This window comes from Schistocerca serialis, chromosome 4 (genome assembly GCF_023864345.2).
Source record: "Schistocerca serialis cubense isolate TAMUIC-IGC-003099 chromosome 4, iqSchSeri2.2, whole genome shotgun sequence".
Taxonomy (NCBI): domain Eukaryota; kingdom Metazoa; phylum Arthropoda; class Insecta; order Orthoptera; family Acrididae; genus Schistocerca; species Schistocerca serialis.
In genome coordinates, this window is record NC_064641.1 from 771,140,585 (window position 1) to 771,159,116 (window position 18,532).

Genomic DNA, 18,532 nt, shown 5'->3' on the forward strand with positions numbered 1-18,532 from the left:
TCATTAGGTGGCACTGCTAACAGTCTTCATAAGAAATTCTCAAGGAATGATATCGTTACAATCCTGTGAGAATTTGTTACAGAGACTTTTAGCAGTGCTGCTTGATGCTGCTGATTGAACGTAACCGTTCGTGACATAGTAAATGTATCTTAATATAGCTGTGGTGGTGGTTCTTATCAGCATGAACTTGAATCATCTGTGGTGGACAAGACTATAACCTGATGATAAGTTCCAAAGTAAAAGGAAATGTGACAACCTGGAAGATAGGGAAGGTGGGCATAAAAATGGATAGGTAAAGGTACATTAAAAATAGAGACATTCTAACATACAGATAAAATCAATCAAGAAATGTTGTTTTAAGTGTCGCATTTACCTTAGATTGCAGTTTCAGCATACATGAACGCTTGCATTTCTATCTTCACTAATTTCGTTCCCACGCATCCATACATTGCAGTGAATTCAGTTCATTTTGAGTTAAACTTTCATGAAGATTTTTAATATTTGTTCTTCCCTCCCCATGGCGTTAACCTGTTACATTACCAGACCCTTTAGTCTATTACACACATAAACAGATACTCCAACATACTATAGTTTCTTAGATTTTGTTTGGGATGTATCGTCCCAGAAATAAATTAAATGTAGCCGCAATCCACAAATTCAGATCAATGCTTTAATTATGTTCTCACAATGCACGAAATGTGTGCTGCTGAGAAACTTACTAACATGTTGGAACTGTGTAGTGGAATGGTATTCAGATCGAGACCATTAGCTTTCACGCGGAACCATTTTAACGACATATTGTCTAGATATGACTCACGAAAAGTGTTCTGTTTCCAGGAAAGCTTGCAGAACAACTTCTGTGGATTGGTATAGCTAGATATGAACAAGGGATTCGGCATACAAGGCTCACAAGGTATGCAGGAGAGGTTATATGGAACAGTCTAGGTAGATACTCAGGACAGTTTTTGTAGACTAGTACAGCAAGATTGGTAGGAAAGTTTCTGCGGATTAGTCTATCAAGGTATAAAGGAAAGTTATTTGGCTTAGTGTAGCAAGATACGGAGGAAATTTTCTGTGGAATGGGTTTGAAAGGTGGACAAGATAAGTTATGTGGAATAGTCGAGGTACGCAGTAGAGTTTGTGTAGATTAGTCTTCAAGGTATGGAGGAGACCTTCTTTGGACTAGTGCAACAGGATATGCAGGGGATGTTTTCTGGAATAATCCTTCGTGATGTGTGTAAAAGATTTTTGAAGGGCTTTCAGTCGATAAGTGTATTGCCTGAGGAGACAATGATCTCTTTCGAGGCTTTGCTCGGCATACAGTTTTGTTACCTGAGAAAGTTCTATGTTGAACTGCACTAGACACAACATTAGAGTACTAACCATAGTCCAAGAAATTTCGCACAGAATGTTTCACTTGATGTATTACTGTTTATGGCTATTTCAGGCAGTATATTCTGTTCAGTTAGAGACATATGGTTTATTATCCAACAACCATTCGTCCCATGTAAGTCAGTGTAGATGAAGGTGGGCGGGATGTTTTGATAACAGCGACAAAAGCGTGAGCGCGTATGTGTGTGTGTGTGTGTGTGTGTGTGTGAGTGAGAGAGAGAGAGAGAGAGAGAGAGAGAGAGACAGACATTATGACTTCAAGAGGTGTTTAGAAAAATAAGTGAGTCCTAGGAGCGCACGCGAGGCTTCTTTGCTCTAGGCATTTTTATTTTCTTGGCAGAATGTCAGAGGTGAGCTCATTTTCATAAGAGACTCAGTTTGTGTCGCTTGCGCGGCACCTAAGAACTAACATAATGCCGCGCTAATGCACCTCTTCCGCGCTACAACAGGTCATTTGCGAGTGAAAGGGCGGGCTGTGAAAGCTGGGGGGAAAGCTGGATTGGAGCCATTCAGGAGGAAAAGAGAGAAGAAATATCACAGCCGTTGGAGCGCTGATGGCGGCTTAATTCGTCTTCCACTCGGGCGAAGCGTTACCTGGCTGCTATGTTACATGACAGCTCTTTGCCGCATGGGATATCTCTTGCAACCCAGATAAATGCGACAGTAAACCATGTGACAGAGCAATCTGTGTCCCGGGATCTTGATGATGCGGTCGCTGTCTAGTAGAGTTCCAGACCTTACGTGTCAGAATCAAAAGTCAAAAAGCCAAAAAAATTTGGGCTTAACATCTTAACATCCCATCAATGTTCAGAGATAAAACACTATCTCATATTTGGGAAGGATCCCAGCCTTTGCCTCAAGTGATTTAGGGAAACCGTGGAAAATCCAAATCTGGGTCGCCAGTTCTAGATTTGAGCTTCCGTCCTCCTGAACGCAAAGCGCCACCACGTTCGCTAAAACATTACTATTCAGGCAGCAAGGAGTCTCGACAAAACTGATGAACAACTTGTTCGTTGCAAAGAAAACCTGTATAAAGCCAATACTGTGTCATCGAAATTGCTGTTTTCATATACCAGGTCGCGCTGTTGGCCTTCAAAAATGTGAAACGATGTTTGACGTTCTTTGTCCGAAAATATGGAATTTAGGCACAAAGAACTCTGCGTGTGGTATAACTCCATGGGATATATCATTTGTAAGACTCCAAGGCATATTTCAGTAAGCAAATCAATTAGTTACGTTTTATATGACCCATGCTTTGGAGCGATCAGTAACTTTTAAACACCACAGAATGGAAAGTCTGAAACGTATCCAGTACATGACATAAAAGTATAAATGTGGAGATGACGTAGGTAGTGTTCCTTAGTAGCTTCAGTTAGGTGTATCCAAAATTTCTCGCCAGCATTACTCAAACCATAAAGAAGGAACCTTCCATATGATTCAGCAAGTCTTTTATTTTTAATTTATTTATTTGCATTCTCCATTTGAGAATTAGGGGGTGTAGACAAGCTAATATGAGACGGATGGGACAGATTACACTGTGGAGAGTTGGGAGGAAACGTAATTGCAAATTCCGTGGGAAAGGGTGTGGAATGCTTTGAAATGCAGGGTGTTCGGAAATTCCCGTTACAAACTACTAGAACTTGTAGAGGCGAATGAGAAAATTATATTTTGAATAGGAACACATGTCCGGAAACGTACCCTTTCCGTGCTACATTCGTTTAAAAATATGTTTGCTAGCTAGGTTTGCAGCATGGTAATCATGGTGGGGTCGGATTGGCTGGCTTCATTTGACATCCATCCAACTTCTCTGACCTGGCTGAAGTCTCACTCACGTGTCTGTGTTAGAGCAACACGGTTGAGTACACGTTTGCAGGATACACGTTTGTGACTCAGGTTTGTGGGAGACGTAGAATAGGTGAAAACTTACTTAGTATTTTGTGAGCTGTGGGGAATTGATCCTTCTGTATGGTGAAGCTCACGGTAGTGGAAGAGCTGCTCATAACCATTGTCAAGATCGTTATGCACAAGATTCGACTCCGTGGCCCACCATTTCCTCCATAATTACGCAATGGGTTCGAGGAGACGCAGCACACCTGAGTCGAAAGAGGCCGTACTGCATCATGTTGAAGTAAAGCCGTCAGTGAGTTTACGAGCATTTGCGCTTGCAGTGGATGTTGCTTCCAGCACCGTCTAGTATGTTGTGGATGATAAACAACAACGTTCATAACATCTCCAACACTCCGTACCACATCTAACACTCTCAGATACGTGAGTGAGGCTCAAACCAGGTGAGAGGGTACGGCAGACATCAAATGACATCAGACGATCCGACCTAAGCAAGCCCCACCCTGACAACCCTGTTGCAAACCTACCCTGCAAACAAGTTTTCAAATGGCTGTCGCACGGAAACGGTACGTATCCGGACATGGGTTCCTGTTCAAAATATTATCTACTCACTCCCCTGTACAAGTCCTAGAAGTCTGTAACGGGAATTTCCGAACAGCGTTTATAAGAAAGATGGTACATTGGGATAACGACGCAACATGTAAAATACCTCAAGCATGAAGGATACGATGGACCGTTTTGACTCAGGTTTGCGGGAGACGAAGGATAGATGATCTGTGGGAAAATTGGTAACCCGGTACTGAATGCAGGGAGGTAAATGTAGCCAGACATAGAAAACGAGATGAAGTGTAAGGCGTTCAAAGATTTCGAGGGAGTTTTAAATTCGGTTGCGTGCGGTGTAGGACCCCGTGTTTGGCCAATTAGTATTTTAGTCTGCTATGACTTTTCCTTTAAGTGATTGATAGGAGGGAATCTGAAGCTATTTTATGTTCGAATGCTACTTCTAGTAAGTCAACCAGTTAAAGTTATGTTAATAATCATATCTTAGAAACAGCAGACAACAAAATCATGTGACAAATACTTTGAATTCGAATCAGTACGTCAAAGCTAGTGAACAACTACGTAGGTATCATTTGATAGAACGCATTTATAATACGAAAAGAGAATGTTGTTGTTGTATTCTTCAGTCCAGAGACTGGTTTGATGCAGCTCTCCATGCTACTCTATCCTGTGCAAGCTTCTTCATCTCCCAGTACCTACTGCAGCCTACATCCTTCTGAATCTGCTTAGTATATTCATCTCTTGGTCTCCCTCTAGGATTTTTACCCTCCACGCTGCCCTCCAATACTAAATTGGTGATCCCTTGATGCCTCAGAACATGTCCTACCAACAGATCCCTTCTTCTAGTCAAGTTGGGCCACAAACTCCTCTTCTCCCAAATTCTATTCAATACCTCCTCATTAGTTATGTGAACTACCCATATAATCTTCAGCATTCTTCTGTGGCATCACATTTCGAAAGCTTCTATTCTCTTCTTGTCCGAACTATTTATCGTCCATGTTTCACTTCCATACATGGCTACACTCCATACAAATACTTTCAGAAACGACTTCCTGACACTTAAATCTATACGCGATGTTAACAAATTTCTCTGCTTGAGAAACCCTTTCATTGCCATTGCCAGTCTACATTTTATATCCTCTTTGCTTCCACCATCATCAGTTATTTTGCTCCCAAAATAGCAAAACTCATTTACTACTTTAAGCGTCTCATTTCCTAAGCTAATTTCCGCAGCATCACCCTATTTAATTCGACTACATTCCATTATCCTCGTTTTGCTTTTGTTGTTGTACATCATTTATCCTCCTTTCAAGACACTGTCCATTCCGTTTAGCTGCTCTTCCAGGTCCTTTTTGTCTCTGACAGAATTACAATGTCATCGGCGAACCTCAAAGTTTTTATTTCTTCTCCATGGATTTTAATACCTACTCAGAATTTTTCTTTTGTTCCCTTTACTGCTTGCTCAACATACAGATTGAATAACATCGGGGTAGGCTACAACCCTGTCTCACTCCATTCCTAATCATTGCTTTCCTTTCATGCCCCTCGAAAAGGGAATATGTACACTTAATATTTTTAGGTGATATATGATTTCGTGATAGCGTCTCTCGTCATCCATTAACATTTAGAGTAAGCTAACATACTTTAAAGATACATCTTAGGTGACTCCGCTCATGCATCAGTTGCAGGCGTGTAGAAGTTACGCAAATCGCTTTCAATTTTCCTTTAAAATGAGTTCGTCGTATGTCTCACATTGATTTCTGTGGTTATTTCAGGCACTGTTGCTTATCTGTTAGTACTGACAAGTCTACGCGAACGCCGCTGTTCTCGATCGTTAAATGAAGGCCGTCGGCCACTGCAGTGTCCATGGTGAGATGTAATGCGTGAAATTTGATATTCTTGACACACTGTTGACACTGTGGGTGTCAGGATATTGAATTCCCTAACGACTTATGTCCTAAGCGTCTAGCTCCACCTACCATTCCGCGTTCAAAGTCTGTTAATTTCCGTCGTGAGGCCATAAGCATGTCGGAAACCTTATGACATGAATTACCTGTGTATAAATAACAAAAATAGTTCAAATGGTTCTGAGAACTATGGGACTTAACATCTGAGATCAGTCCCCTAGGAGTTAGAACTATTTAAAACTAACTAACCTAAGAACATCACACACATCCATGCCCGAGGCAGGATTCGAACCTGCGACCGTAGCAGTCGCGCGGTTCCAGACTGTAGCACTAGGAACAGCTCGGCCACAGCGGCCGGCTATAAGTAACAGTCCCGCCAGTGCACTGCCCGTTTGTACCTTGTGTATACGATGCTACCGTCATCCGTAAATGTGCATATCGCTGACCCATGTCTTTTGTCACCACAGTGTGTTCAAAGAGTATGATTTTGCTTCACGATAATTCCGACTCTCATGCAGTTTGAGTGTTTATGGAAAAAGTTCAAGGCAATCGTAAAATGCGTTTTAGACAGGTACGTGCCGAGTAAAACTGTGAGGGACGGGAAAAACCCACCGTGGTACAACAACAAAGTTAGGAAACTACTGCGAAAGCAAAGAGAGCTCCACTCCAAGTTTAAACGCAGCCAAAACCTCTCAGACAAACAGAAGCTAAACGATGTCAAAGTTAGCGTAAGGAGGGCTATGCGTGAAGCGTTCATTGAATTCGAAAGTAAAATTCTATGTACCGACTTGACAGAAAATCCTAGGAAGTTCTGGTCTTACGTTAAATCAGTAAGTGGCTCGAAACAGCATATGCAGACACTACGGGATGATGATGGCATTGAAACAGAGGATGACACGCGTAAAGCTGAAATACTAAACACCTTTTTCCAAAGCTGTTTCACAGAGGAAGACCGCACTGCAGTTCCTTCTCTAAATCCTCGCACAAACGAAAAAATGGCTGACATCGAAATAAGTGTCCAAGGAATAGAAAAGCAACTGGAATCACTCAATAGTGGAAAGTCCACTGGACCTGACGGGATTCCAATTCGATTCTACACAGAGTACGCGAAAGAACTTGCCCCCCTTCTAACAGCCGTGTACCGCAAGTCTCTAGAGGAACGGAGGGTTCCAAATGATTGGAAAAGAGCACAGATAGTCCCAGTCTTCAAGAAGGGTCGTCGAGCAGATGCGCAAAACTATAGACCTATATCTCTTACGTCGATCTCTTGTAGAATTTTAGAACATGTTTTTTGCTCGCGTATCATGTCATTTCTGGAAACCCAGAATCTACTATGTAGGAATCAACATGGATTCCGGAAACAGCGATCGTGTGAGACCCAACTCGCCTTATTTGTTCATGAGACCCAGAAAATATTAGATACAGGCTCCCAGGTAGATGCTATTTTTCTTGACTTCCGGAAGGCGTTCGATACAGTTCCGCACTGTCGCCTGATAAACAAAGTAAGAGCCTACGGAATATCAGACCAGCTGTGTGGCTGGATTGAAGAGTTTTTAGCAAACAGAACACAGCATGTTGTTATCAATGGAGAGACGTCTACAGACGTTAAAGTAACCTCTGGCGTGCCACAGGGGAGTGTTATGGGACCATTGCTTTTCACAATATATATAAATGACTTAGTAGATAGTGTCGGAAGTTCCATGCGGCTTTTCGCGGATGATGCTGTAGTATACAGAGAAGTTGCAGCATTAGAAAATTGTAGCGAAATGCAGGAAGATCTGCAGCGGATAGGCACTTGGTGCAGGGAGTGGCAACTGACCCTTAACATAGACAAATGTAATGTATTGCGAATACATAGAAAGAAGGATCCTTTATTGTATGATTATATGATAGCGGAACAAACACTGGTAGCAGTTACGTCTGTAAAATATCTGGGAGTATGCGTGCGGAATGATTTGAAGTGGAATGATCATATAAAATTAATTGTTGGTAAGGCGGGTACCAGGTTGAGATTCATTGGGAGAGTGCTTAGAAAATGTAGTCCATCAACAAAGGAGGTGGCTTACAAAACACTCGTTCGACCTATACTTGAGTATTGCTCATCAGTGTGGGATCCGTACCAGGTCGGGTTGACGGAAGAGATAGAGAAGATCCAAAGAAGAGCGGCGCGTTTCGTTACCGGGTTATTTGGTAACCGTGATAGCGTTACGGAGATGTTTAATAAACTCAAGTGGCAGACTCTGCAAGAGAGGCGCTCTGCATCGCGGTGTAACTTGCTCGCCAGGTTTCGAGAGGGTGCATTTCTGGATGAGGTATCGAATATATTGCTTCCCCCTACTTATACCTCCCGAGGAGGTCACGAATGTAAAATTAGAGAGATTAGAGCGCGCACGGAGGCTTTCAGACAGTCGTTCTTCCCGCGAACCATACGCGACTGGAACAGGAAAGGGAGGTAATGACAGTGGCACGTAAAGTGCCCTCCGCCACACACCGTTGGGTGGCTTGCGGAGTATCAATGTAGATGTAGATGTAGCTAAAGCATTCAAAATCTTGATTTTGAGCTGTTCGAGCACTCCAAGAGATTCTCTGTTTTGTGGTCCGATGAAGGAGCATCTATGTGAATCTAACGTTTCATAGGATGACAAGATTTTGGACGTGATGCAAGAATGATTGTTCACAGTGTCACAAAACGTCTTCCAGGACGGAATCAGAAGGCTTGTCAAGAAATGGATCAAGTGCATAGAGGATGTGAGAGACCGTGTAGAGAAATGATGTTACTTTATATGTTGCTTTCACGATAAAACGTTCCTTAAAACACTGTCCCTTAATTCTGACTTCCGCATTCTACTCCCTATTATAGTTTTCTCCAGGTTACTCACCGACTTTTCCAACTAGCTGCACGACAATGCTGTCCCCAGCGATGGCCCATCGCACCTCCAGAGCCAAGTCGTCGTGCAGCACCTCGCAGTTCAGCTTCGACTGCAAAAAGAAGAAAAGATGTAAAGCGGCGGAAAGGCACACTTACTAATACGCAAAAGCAATGGCTCATCAAATTCGTAAAGCAGTACAGCATTATTCGCGGTTTTTTTTTATTTTTTTTTTTTTTTTTTTTTTTTTTTTTTTTTTTTTTTTTTTTAATGGCTCTGAGACTATGTTACTTAACATCTGAGGTCATCAGTCCCCTAGAACTTAGAACTACTTAAACCTAACTAATCTAAGGACATCACACACATCCATGCCCGAGGCAGGATTCGAACCTGCGACCGTAGTGGTCGCGGAGTTCCAGACTGAAGCGCCTAGAACCGCTCGGCCACATCGGCCGGCCTATTCGCGTTTTACCTGCGATCTCATTGTAGCAGCTCGTCGCCGCTGATCAGCTGGTACATCAAATTAGGCGCTTTTAAAATTAAGAATTTTAATTCAGAGAGAACAAAAAGCAAATATTCCTTTTATTCGTAAACTTTATAACTACACAATGTGTTTTCCACAAATGTGGTGAAAACCAAAGGAACAGAAATTCCTTGAGAAGACATAAACCTATTGATACAAGAGCTGAGTATGTTGTGATCACAGTAGCGCGTCACTAGACTAACGCATGCAAAACAACGGCTGTTTAATCCCTCGTGCAGGGGGTGGACAAAAATACGGAAACCCCAAGAGCACAACAGATCACCGTGACTAACACGGAAACCTGTTGGCATTCAGAATTGCTTCCAGTCCTTTCGGAAGGGATAAGTATATGTCTTGTACGGTTTCAAGGGAATAGTTACAAGTTCAGATAACCATGATGGAGATTTGTAGCGATCACCCACCATTTTCTCCAAAGTAGACCACAAAGGTACAGTAATATTAGAATCTGGTGACTAGGGTGGCCAGGAGAGATGCGACAGTTTATCTTCGTGCTCACAAAAACAGTGCTGGACGATGGGAGTTGTGTGAACAGAAGCCCTGTCGTCTTGGTACCCAGCATCACCATTGGGGAACAAACATTGTACCATGGGATGGACCTGATTAGCCAATACGGTCACATAATCCTTGGCAGAAATGCGACCCTGCAGACTGATGGAATTCCACGACATGGCTGCGAATCATCGCCGAACCCCGGCCATGTTATGCTCTTGGAACGTAAACTCATCCCCAAGTTGGAAACACCGAGAAACAAGACTCATCCGAACCAATGACATTTCTGCGTTGCCCCATAGTTCACGTTTTATGGCTATGGCACCAGTTTTTCTAGTAAGAGGCATCTACATCACTGTTGAGTGACTAGTATTGGATTTCGAGCTCGTCCTGAAAATGTTCAAATGTCTGTGAAATCTTATGGGACTTAACTGCTACGGTCATCAGTCCCTAAGCTTACACACTACTTAACCTAAATTATCCTAAGGACAAACACACACACCCATGCCCGAGGGAGGACTCGAACCTCCGCCGGGACCAGCCGCAAAGTCCATGACAGCAGCGCCTTAGACCAGCTCGTCCTACGAGTCCCTATTTATGGTACTCCCTCCGTATTGTTTTGGTGCTGACAGGGTCCACGGGTGCGACATTAAGTCCAGCCGTGACTTTTGCAACTGTTGTTCTCTTATTTTTAGTCACAATCCTCTTCAATGACCGTCAGTCACCATTTCTCAACACACATATTCGTCCGCGTTGTGGCTTAGCGAGTGGTGTTTTTCCGCTTTCCCTGTGTGTGGTATAGCTCTCCGATACGGTGCCTCTTGAAACGTTGAGCACTTCAGCTGCCTTGGTTACGGAAGCACCCACAATACGAGCACCAATAATTTGTCCACGTTCGAATCCAATTAGCTCCAACATAATGCACTTACAACTACTCAGGACACTATCCTGACTACGAATGACATTTGCAATGTAATACCGCTACGGTCGCAGGTTCGAATCCTGCCTCGGGCATGGATGTGTGTGATGTCCTTAGGTTAGTTCGGTTTAAGTAGTTCTAAGTTCTAGGGGACTGATGACCAGAGATGTTAAGTCCCATAGTGCTCAGAGCCAATTGAACCATTTTTTTGCAATATAATGAAAATATTGCACATCTCCTTTTGCAACTCTGCGATTGCGGCTGCCTTGCAATTTATTACTAAAGAATACTGCAGACAAACTGAATGGTTCATTAAGGGAACGGAAGCTTGAGAAATTAAATCATACGGAGATGTCGTAGAATATTATAGAGTTAATGAGTACCTACCAGTGTAATTCAACGGAAGTAAGGGAAATGATAATTAAGGAAAACGACTTATTATAGTAGAGACATCGTTCACTAAATTGTTAAAATCCTTCATGAACAAAAGTTTTCTTCTTCATTGTGCCATAGTTGTTAACGGTATGCCGCTATTATTAACACCAGTACATCTTGATCCGTATGTCAGCCGTTCGAAAGCAGTTCCGGTCAAGCAAAAAGATGCTTCTCCAAGAAAAAACCGCGAAATAGAACCACCAGATTGACCACCATAACCGGACAGGAAAGAGTTTAGATTTGCCCCAGAGTCCCACTTCAAGTGTATTCCGCCATGGTTTTTCAAGCACACATGGACAATTTTTCGTACCCGAAATCAGTGGAAAATAAATCATGTCATATAAAATTACGATCAAAAATGAGCTATGACATAAGCCGAAACCAAATTATTTCATTTTCTTGGTTAGTAGCTCATTCTAGTGATGTTTTTTCTTATCAACACACCGAATTTTAGGTCGATTTAAATTATATGATGTGGCAGCTTGGAATACAACATATTGTTATACATTCATTAAAGAAAAGATTAGAATCGGCATTTGTGGGCTTTTGTAAACCGTTCGATTAAATATCATACCTATACCTGTTAAAGAAAAGGTGTATGTACGTAACCACCTAACTAGGTCTGTGACTGGACTGAAATGTTCATAATAGGCGAAACACAACACTTTTTTCCTGGATAAGGAGCCAACTTATCGTTTTGATAATCCTGTAGAAGTTTTTAAGACCCGACAAGAAAAAATTTTTCGCTTGTTCACTTTTCCAGAAACAATTTCATGAAGAAATAATATTTAAATTTACAGAAAGCTTTTAGAAAAATCGAATACCCTAAACTTGTTGTTTCCCCTTACGAGATCTTCAGCTGTACGAAAAAGTTCTTCATTAACCAAGCATGGACGCCCATTTCGTTCGGCACTGTGTACGTGGTACCCTCATTCATTGCAGTCTCAGACCCAGGACTGTAAGCCTCGCAAATCTGTCAGGGAATGTCGACTGGTTTTGTGTTCTTCGCATGCAGCAAACGAATTACAGATCTCATCTCATAAGCGACGACATCACACAAATTGTATGGAAGAATATGACGATTCCAAGTTAATATAAAAATTTCGTACTACTGCTAGTACTTTTCGATCTCATGTTTGAGCAACTGGAGCATATGAATGAAACGTAAAACTATTTGGTAACATAAGACTTTCTGCTTGTAGTAGAGTGGGTTTTTTGGGGGGGAGAAGACCAAACTGCAAGGTCATCGGTCTCATCGGATTAGGGAAGGATGGGTTAGGAAGGCGGCCGTGTCTTTTTCAAAGGGACGATCCCGGTATTTGCCTGAAGAGATTTAGGGAAACCGCGGAAAACCCAAATCTGGATAACCGGACGTAGGATTGAACCGTCGTCCTCCTGAATGCGAGCCTCGTGTGCTAATCACTGCTCCACCTCGCTCAGTGCTTGTAGTAGACCTAACAGGCATTTGATATTGTTATTTCGTGAATTATATTCTGTTGTGTTATTTATGAAGACAAGGTAGATAAAAATGACCATTTCTGCCGAAACAATTTCTCTTATTTGGCGTGTGTTACGATTGCTGCAATATTAAAAAGGCCTGTTTTGTTTTATCTAGCAGACAGTGACAATATAGACGTAATAAAATCGTGAAACCACACCAATCTAATACATTATTTGTATTAAGAGCATTTTCAGTATTAAACAACGACAATTTGATTTTTCATGTAGCAAATTTTTTTACGAACTTTGATGAGGTAATAGATTCTTTCGCAGAAACGAAAACATGCCGTGTAAAGCTGCAGAGAGATTAGAGAGAAAAAATGCTGTGACGTAAAGGTTGAAGAAATGTGCTGTCTTGCTTTTCTCTTATCTTTACTGGTTTTATCTCTCGTATATTTAAATTTATGTCACACAAAAGAGAAAGTTATTAGCTAATGGACAATAAAGAGTGCAGGTTTTCTGAGGAGTTCTTATTCTCCAGTTTGCAAATAACCCCACACAGTATTAACTGTGAGTTTTTTTTAAGGCACTAGGATGTCAAAACGCCATACTGGGAACAGGAGTGACACCACAAGACATTTTAATTTTCCATTATCCTGAATATAGGTTTCATGGCTTCCATTACAAAATATACACGTTTGAATTCCACAGAGCAAAATACAACGATCTGCAATAGAAAAATGGTGTGTGGAGAGGCTTGGCACTGCACTTTGGCACACTTAAGACGAAATAACACTTCTTTCATTTTCTGGAACATATATATTTATGTGTTTTATATATCAAACTATCCAGAAAAATGTGAGCTACAAAATGAACTTACTTTAAAATTTTTTTTTTTTTTTAATTTTTGACGTCCTACCTCAAAAGAACAAGGGAGGGGGCGGGGGCGCCACTATCAAGTGCTTGCCCCGGTTCGGAAATATCGTAGATCCGGGGCTATGTACACATGGCGACGTTGCAAGCTGAAGATGAAGAGATAGAGAAAGTATATGGGGATACTAAATGGGTAATACAGTTCGTAAAGGGAGATGAAAATCTAATAGTCATGGGGGACTGGAATGCAGTTGTAGGGGAAGGAGTAGAAGAAAAAATTATAGGAGAATATGGACTTGGGACAAGGAATGAGAGAGCAGAAAGACTATTTGGGTTCTGTAGTAAATTCCAAGTAGTAACTGCGAATACTCTGTTCAAGAATCACAAGAGGAGGATGTATACTTGGAAAACGCCAGGTGATATGGGAAGATTTCTGTTAGATTACATCACGGTCAAACAGAGATTCCGAAATAAGATATTGCATTGTATGGCGTACCCAGCAGCCGATACAGACTCAGATCACAACATAGTACTGAAGAAGAGTAGGCTGAAGTTTAAGAGACTAGTCAGGAAGAATCAATATGCAAAGAAATGGGATGCAGAAGTACTAAGGAGTGGTGAAATACGCTTGAAGTTCTCTAAGGCTACAAATACAGCAATAAGGAATAGCGCAGTAGGTAGTGCGGTTGAAGAGAAATGAACATCTCTAACAAGGTCAATCACAGATGTTGGAAATGAAAACATAGGTACAAACACGATAATTGCAAAGAAACCATGGGTAACAGAAGAGATACTTCAGTTGGTCAATGAAAGAAGATAGTACAAAATGTTCAGGAAAATTCAGGAATACAAAAATACGAGTCGCTGAAGAATGAAATAAACAGGAAGTGCGGGGAAGCTAAGACGAATTGGCTGCATGAAATATGTGAAGAAATCAAAAATGAAATGAAAGAAAGACTGACTCAATGTATAGGAAAGTCAAAACAACCTTCGGTGAAATTAAAAGCAAGGACTGTAACATGAAGAGTGCAACGAGAATTCCACTGTTAAATGCAGAGGAGAGAGCAGATTGGTGGGAAGAGTACACTGAAAGCCTGCACGATGGGGAAAATTTGTCTAATGTGATAGAAGAAGAAACAGGAGTCGATTTAGAAGAGATAGGGGATCCAGTATTAGAATCAGAATTTAAGAGAGCTTTGGATGACTTAAGATCAAATAAGGCAGAAGGGATAGATAACATTCCATCAGAATTTCTAAAATCATTGTTGGAAGTTGCAATCAAACGGCTGTTCACTCTGTGTCTTGACTGTATGAGTCTGGCGACATAGCATCTGACTTTCGGAAAAATATCATCCACACAGTTACGAAGACTATAAGAGCTGACAAGTGCGAGAATTATAACACAATCAGCTTAACAGCTCATGCACCCAAGTGTCTGATAAGAATAATATACAGAATAATGGAAAAGAAAATTGAAAAAGTGTTAGATGACGATCAGTTTGGCTTTAGGCAATTCTGACGTTGCGGTTGATAATGGAAGCAAGACTAAAGAAATATCAAGACACGTTGACAGGATTTGTCGACCTGAAAAAACCGTTAGACAGTGTCAAATGGTGCAAGATGTTCGAAATTCTGAGAACATCTTGAAGAATTGACAATCACATAAACACAACATAAGATAAAAGAAATGGTTAGCTTCGTGTTACTGCTGGACAACTGTTCAAATGCCATTTATCTTCGAAGAGTATTACTTACAAATGTGTATTTAGTCCGTTTTGGAACATAATTCACATTTGTTATACTAGCAAGGGGAATGGAGCGAAATCAATAAAGAGCTTTGCAGATAGTCACAGGTCCGTTTGCCTCTCGGGATAGTGTAAACGAAATGCTAAGAAAACATTAGAAGGAGGATCTCGAATATCTCCCGGAAATCTATGTATAAAATCCCAAGAATTAGGTTTATGACAGTACAGAAGTATTTTTAGGTCCTCTGTTGTCATCCCTGTGCACGCCATGAAAATAAAAGGGAGACTCATGTAACAGCTTGAAAAGAAGCATGTAATCAGTCATTCTTTCTAGGTTGCATCCGTTAACGGAACGAGAAGAAACCATATTACAGAGCAGAATAATATCATGAACTTCACAGCGATTCGGCTAGTACAAACGTAAGTTCACAAATTTTAGTTTTTCAGCAAGGAAATTCAGTAATAACTCACGTTTCACGACGGAAAGAATTACTCAAGTAAAGAACTTAGATTTCCTCTTATGTAAGCTCAGCATGAGCAACTTTCTCTTTCTGTCGATCTTTGTAAGAAGGAAGAAACCGCGATTCTGCATTGTGCATAGCTCACATCTAGTTTTATTACACAGTTAAATGAAGGGAAATTAATATTCTATCAAAGCTTTCTCTTAAAAACTGTTTTATCTTTAATTTGATTACGGCGCGAATGGCATCCCTCATCAGCTAGGAAGGAGTAAATTGTCGACTCTCTGTATCACAGAACGCGATCAGCATCTGGCGAGCAAATACAAAATGCGTCTAAAAATGGGCTGAATGCACTGAATCTAAATTATAATATATTACAAAAAATGCATGCTTGCGTATGCGCGTGCGGAGACACGTCGAGATCGGCCACGTAGCCTCAAACCGCATTCACCACCAATGTTTGCTACAAACTGCTAAAACTTGCGACAGAGACATACGCGGTATTTTAAATTAGTGAAGCTCAATGGTTATGAGCAAGTTTTCCAATTGGACGCCACATTAGCTACTTGCACGTCCCTAATCTGCACATACGCAACCGGGAAAAGGGGACCTACTGTTATAAATTGGTATGCGAATCATGTGTAGCCTGGCGACTTATCATATCGTTGAGTGATGAACGCTAAATTTAAGGCCGACGAAAATTTACTTGATCCGACCGGTATTAGATGCAGTGACCTGTCGGTTTCCAGGACTGCTTTACTCCTAGACAACCAAGTCCGACATGTGGTGAAACCGACGCAGTTATCACTAGATATCCCCTCTGTCTATATCTACATCTGCGTATATGCACCAAACCTACCTTTAAGGGAGAGGCGGAAGATGTTTCATGTGCCATTGCCACTTCATTTCCTATTCCAGCTGCGAATGGCGTGCAGGAGGGAACAACGACCGTTGGTGAGCATCCGATTGAGGTAGAATCTAACGAATTTTACATTGGTGGGCCTTTCGCAAAATATGTGTAGGACACATTAATAAATTCGTTCATTCTTCTAAGAGCTTCACTCTAAGTTTAAACGCAGCCAAAACCTCTCAGACAAACAGAAGCTAAACGATGTCAAAGTTAGCGTAAGGAGGGCTATGTGTGAAGCGTTCAGTGAATTCGAAAGTAAAATTCTATGTACCGACTTGACAGAAAATCCTAGGAAGTTCTGGTCTTACGTTAAATCAGTAAGTGGCTCGAAACAGCATATCCAGACACTCCGGGATGATGATGGCATTGAAACAGAGGATGACACGCGTAAAGCTGAAATACTAAACACCTTTTTCCAAAGCTGTTTCACAGAGGAAGACCGCACTGCAGTTCCTTCTCTAAATCCTCGCACAAACGAAAAAATGGCTGACATCGAAATAAGTGTCAAAGGAATAGAAAAGCAACTGGAATCACTCAACAGCGGGAAGTCCACTGGACCTGGCGGGATACCAATTCGATTCTACACAGAGTACGCGAAAGAACTTGCCCCCCTTCTAACAGCCGTGTACCGCAAGTCTCTAGAGGAACGGAAGGTTCCAAATGATTGGAAAAGAGCACAGGTAGTCCCAGTCTTCAAGAAGGGTCGTCGAGCAGATGCGCAAAACTATAGACCTATATCTCTGACGTCGATCTGTTGTAGAATTTTAGAACATGTTTTTTGCTCGAGTATCATGTCACTTTTGGAAACCCAGAATCTACTATGAAGGAATCAACATGGATTCCGGAAACAGCGATCGTGTGAGACCCAACTCGCTTTATTTGTTCATGAGACTCAGAAAATATTAGATACAGGCTCCCAGGTAGATGCTATTTTTCTTGACTTCCGGAAGGCGTTCGATACAGTTCCGCACTGTCGCCTGATAAACAAAGTAAGAGCCTACGGAATATCAGACCAGCTGTGTGGCTGGATTGAAGAGTTTTTAGCAAACAGAACACAGCATGTTGTTATCAATGGAGAGACGTCTACAGACGTTAAAGTAACCTCTGGCGTGCCACAGGGGAGTGTTATGGGACCATTGCTTTTCACAATATATATAAATGACCTAGTAGATAGTGTCGGAAGTCCCATGCGGCTTTTTGCGGATGATGCTGTAATATACAGAGAAGTTGCAGCATTAGAAAATTGTAGCGAAATGCAGGAAGATCTCCAGCGGATAGGCACTTGGTGCAGGGAGTGGCAAGTGACCCTTAACATAGACAAATGTAATGTATTGCGAATACATAGAAAGAAGGATCCTTTATTGTATGATTATATGATAGCGGAACAAACACTGGTAGCAGTTACTTCTGTAAAATATCTGGGAGTATGCGTGCGGAACGATTTGAAGTGGAATGATCATATAAAATTAATTGTTGGTAAGGTGGGTACCAGGTTAAGATTCATTGGGAGAGTCCTTAGAAAATGTAGTCCATCAACAAAGGAGGTGGCTTACAAAACACTCGTTCGACCTATACTTGAGTATTGCTCATCAGTGTGGGATCCGTACCAGATCGGGTTGACGGAGGAGATAGAGAATATCCAAAGAAGAGCGGCGCGTTTCGTCACAGGGTTATTTGGTAACCGTGATAGCGTTACGGAGATGTTTAACAAACTCAAGTGGCAGACTCTGCAAGAGAGGCGCTCTGCATCGCGGTGTAGCTTGCTCGCCAGGTTTCGAGAGGGTGCGTTTCTGGATGAGGTATCGAATATATTGCTTCCCCCTACTTATACCTCCCGAGGAGATCAAGAATGTAAAATTAGAGAGATTAGAGCGCGCACGGAGGCTTTCAGACAGTCGTTCTTCCCGCGAACCATACGCGACTGGAACAGGAAAGGGAGGTAATGACAGTGGCACGTAAAGTGCCCTCCGCCACACACCGTTGGATGGCTTGCGGAGTATAAATGTAGATGTAGATGTAGAACGTCCTAACGTGCGCTCTAGGAATTATCACAACCATAATCAGTATTTCCTTCCAGCGAGCCGGGTAAGAACTTTGTGAACGACATGACTCTACTGCTTTCTTTACTCGTATAGCTTTTGTAT

The 18,532-nt window shown here is 41.7% G+C and overlaps 1 protein-coding gene across 1 annotated transcript in view; it reads right to left on the minus strand.

The window, feature by feature from the left end:
- Positions 1 to 18,532, minus strand: part of LOC126473332 (protein Skeletor, isoforms D/E-like) — a 337,232-nt gene that overhangs the window by 116,066 nt on the left and 202,634 nt on the right. Inside the window, exon 7 of the mRNA XM_050100317.1 lies at positions 8,585 to 8,684. Coding sequence (XP_049956274.1) covers positions 8,585 to 8,684 — 100 coding nt within the window. The remainder of the gene's footprint in view (positions 1 to 8,584; positions 8,685 to 18,532) is intronic.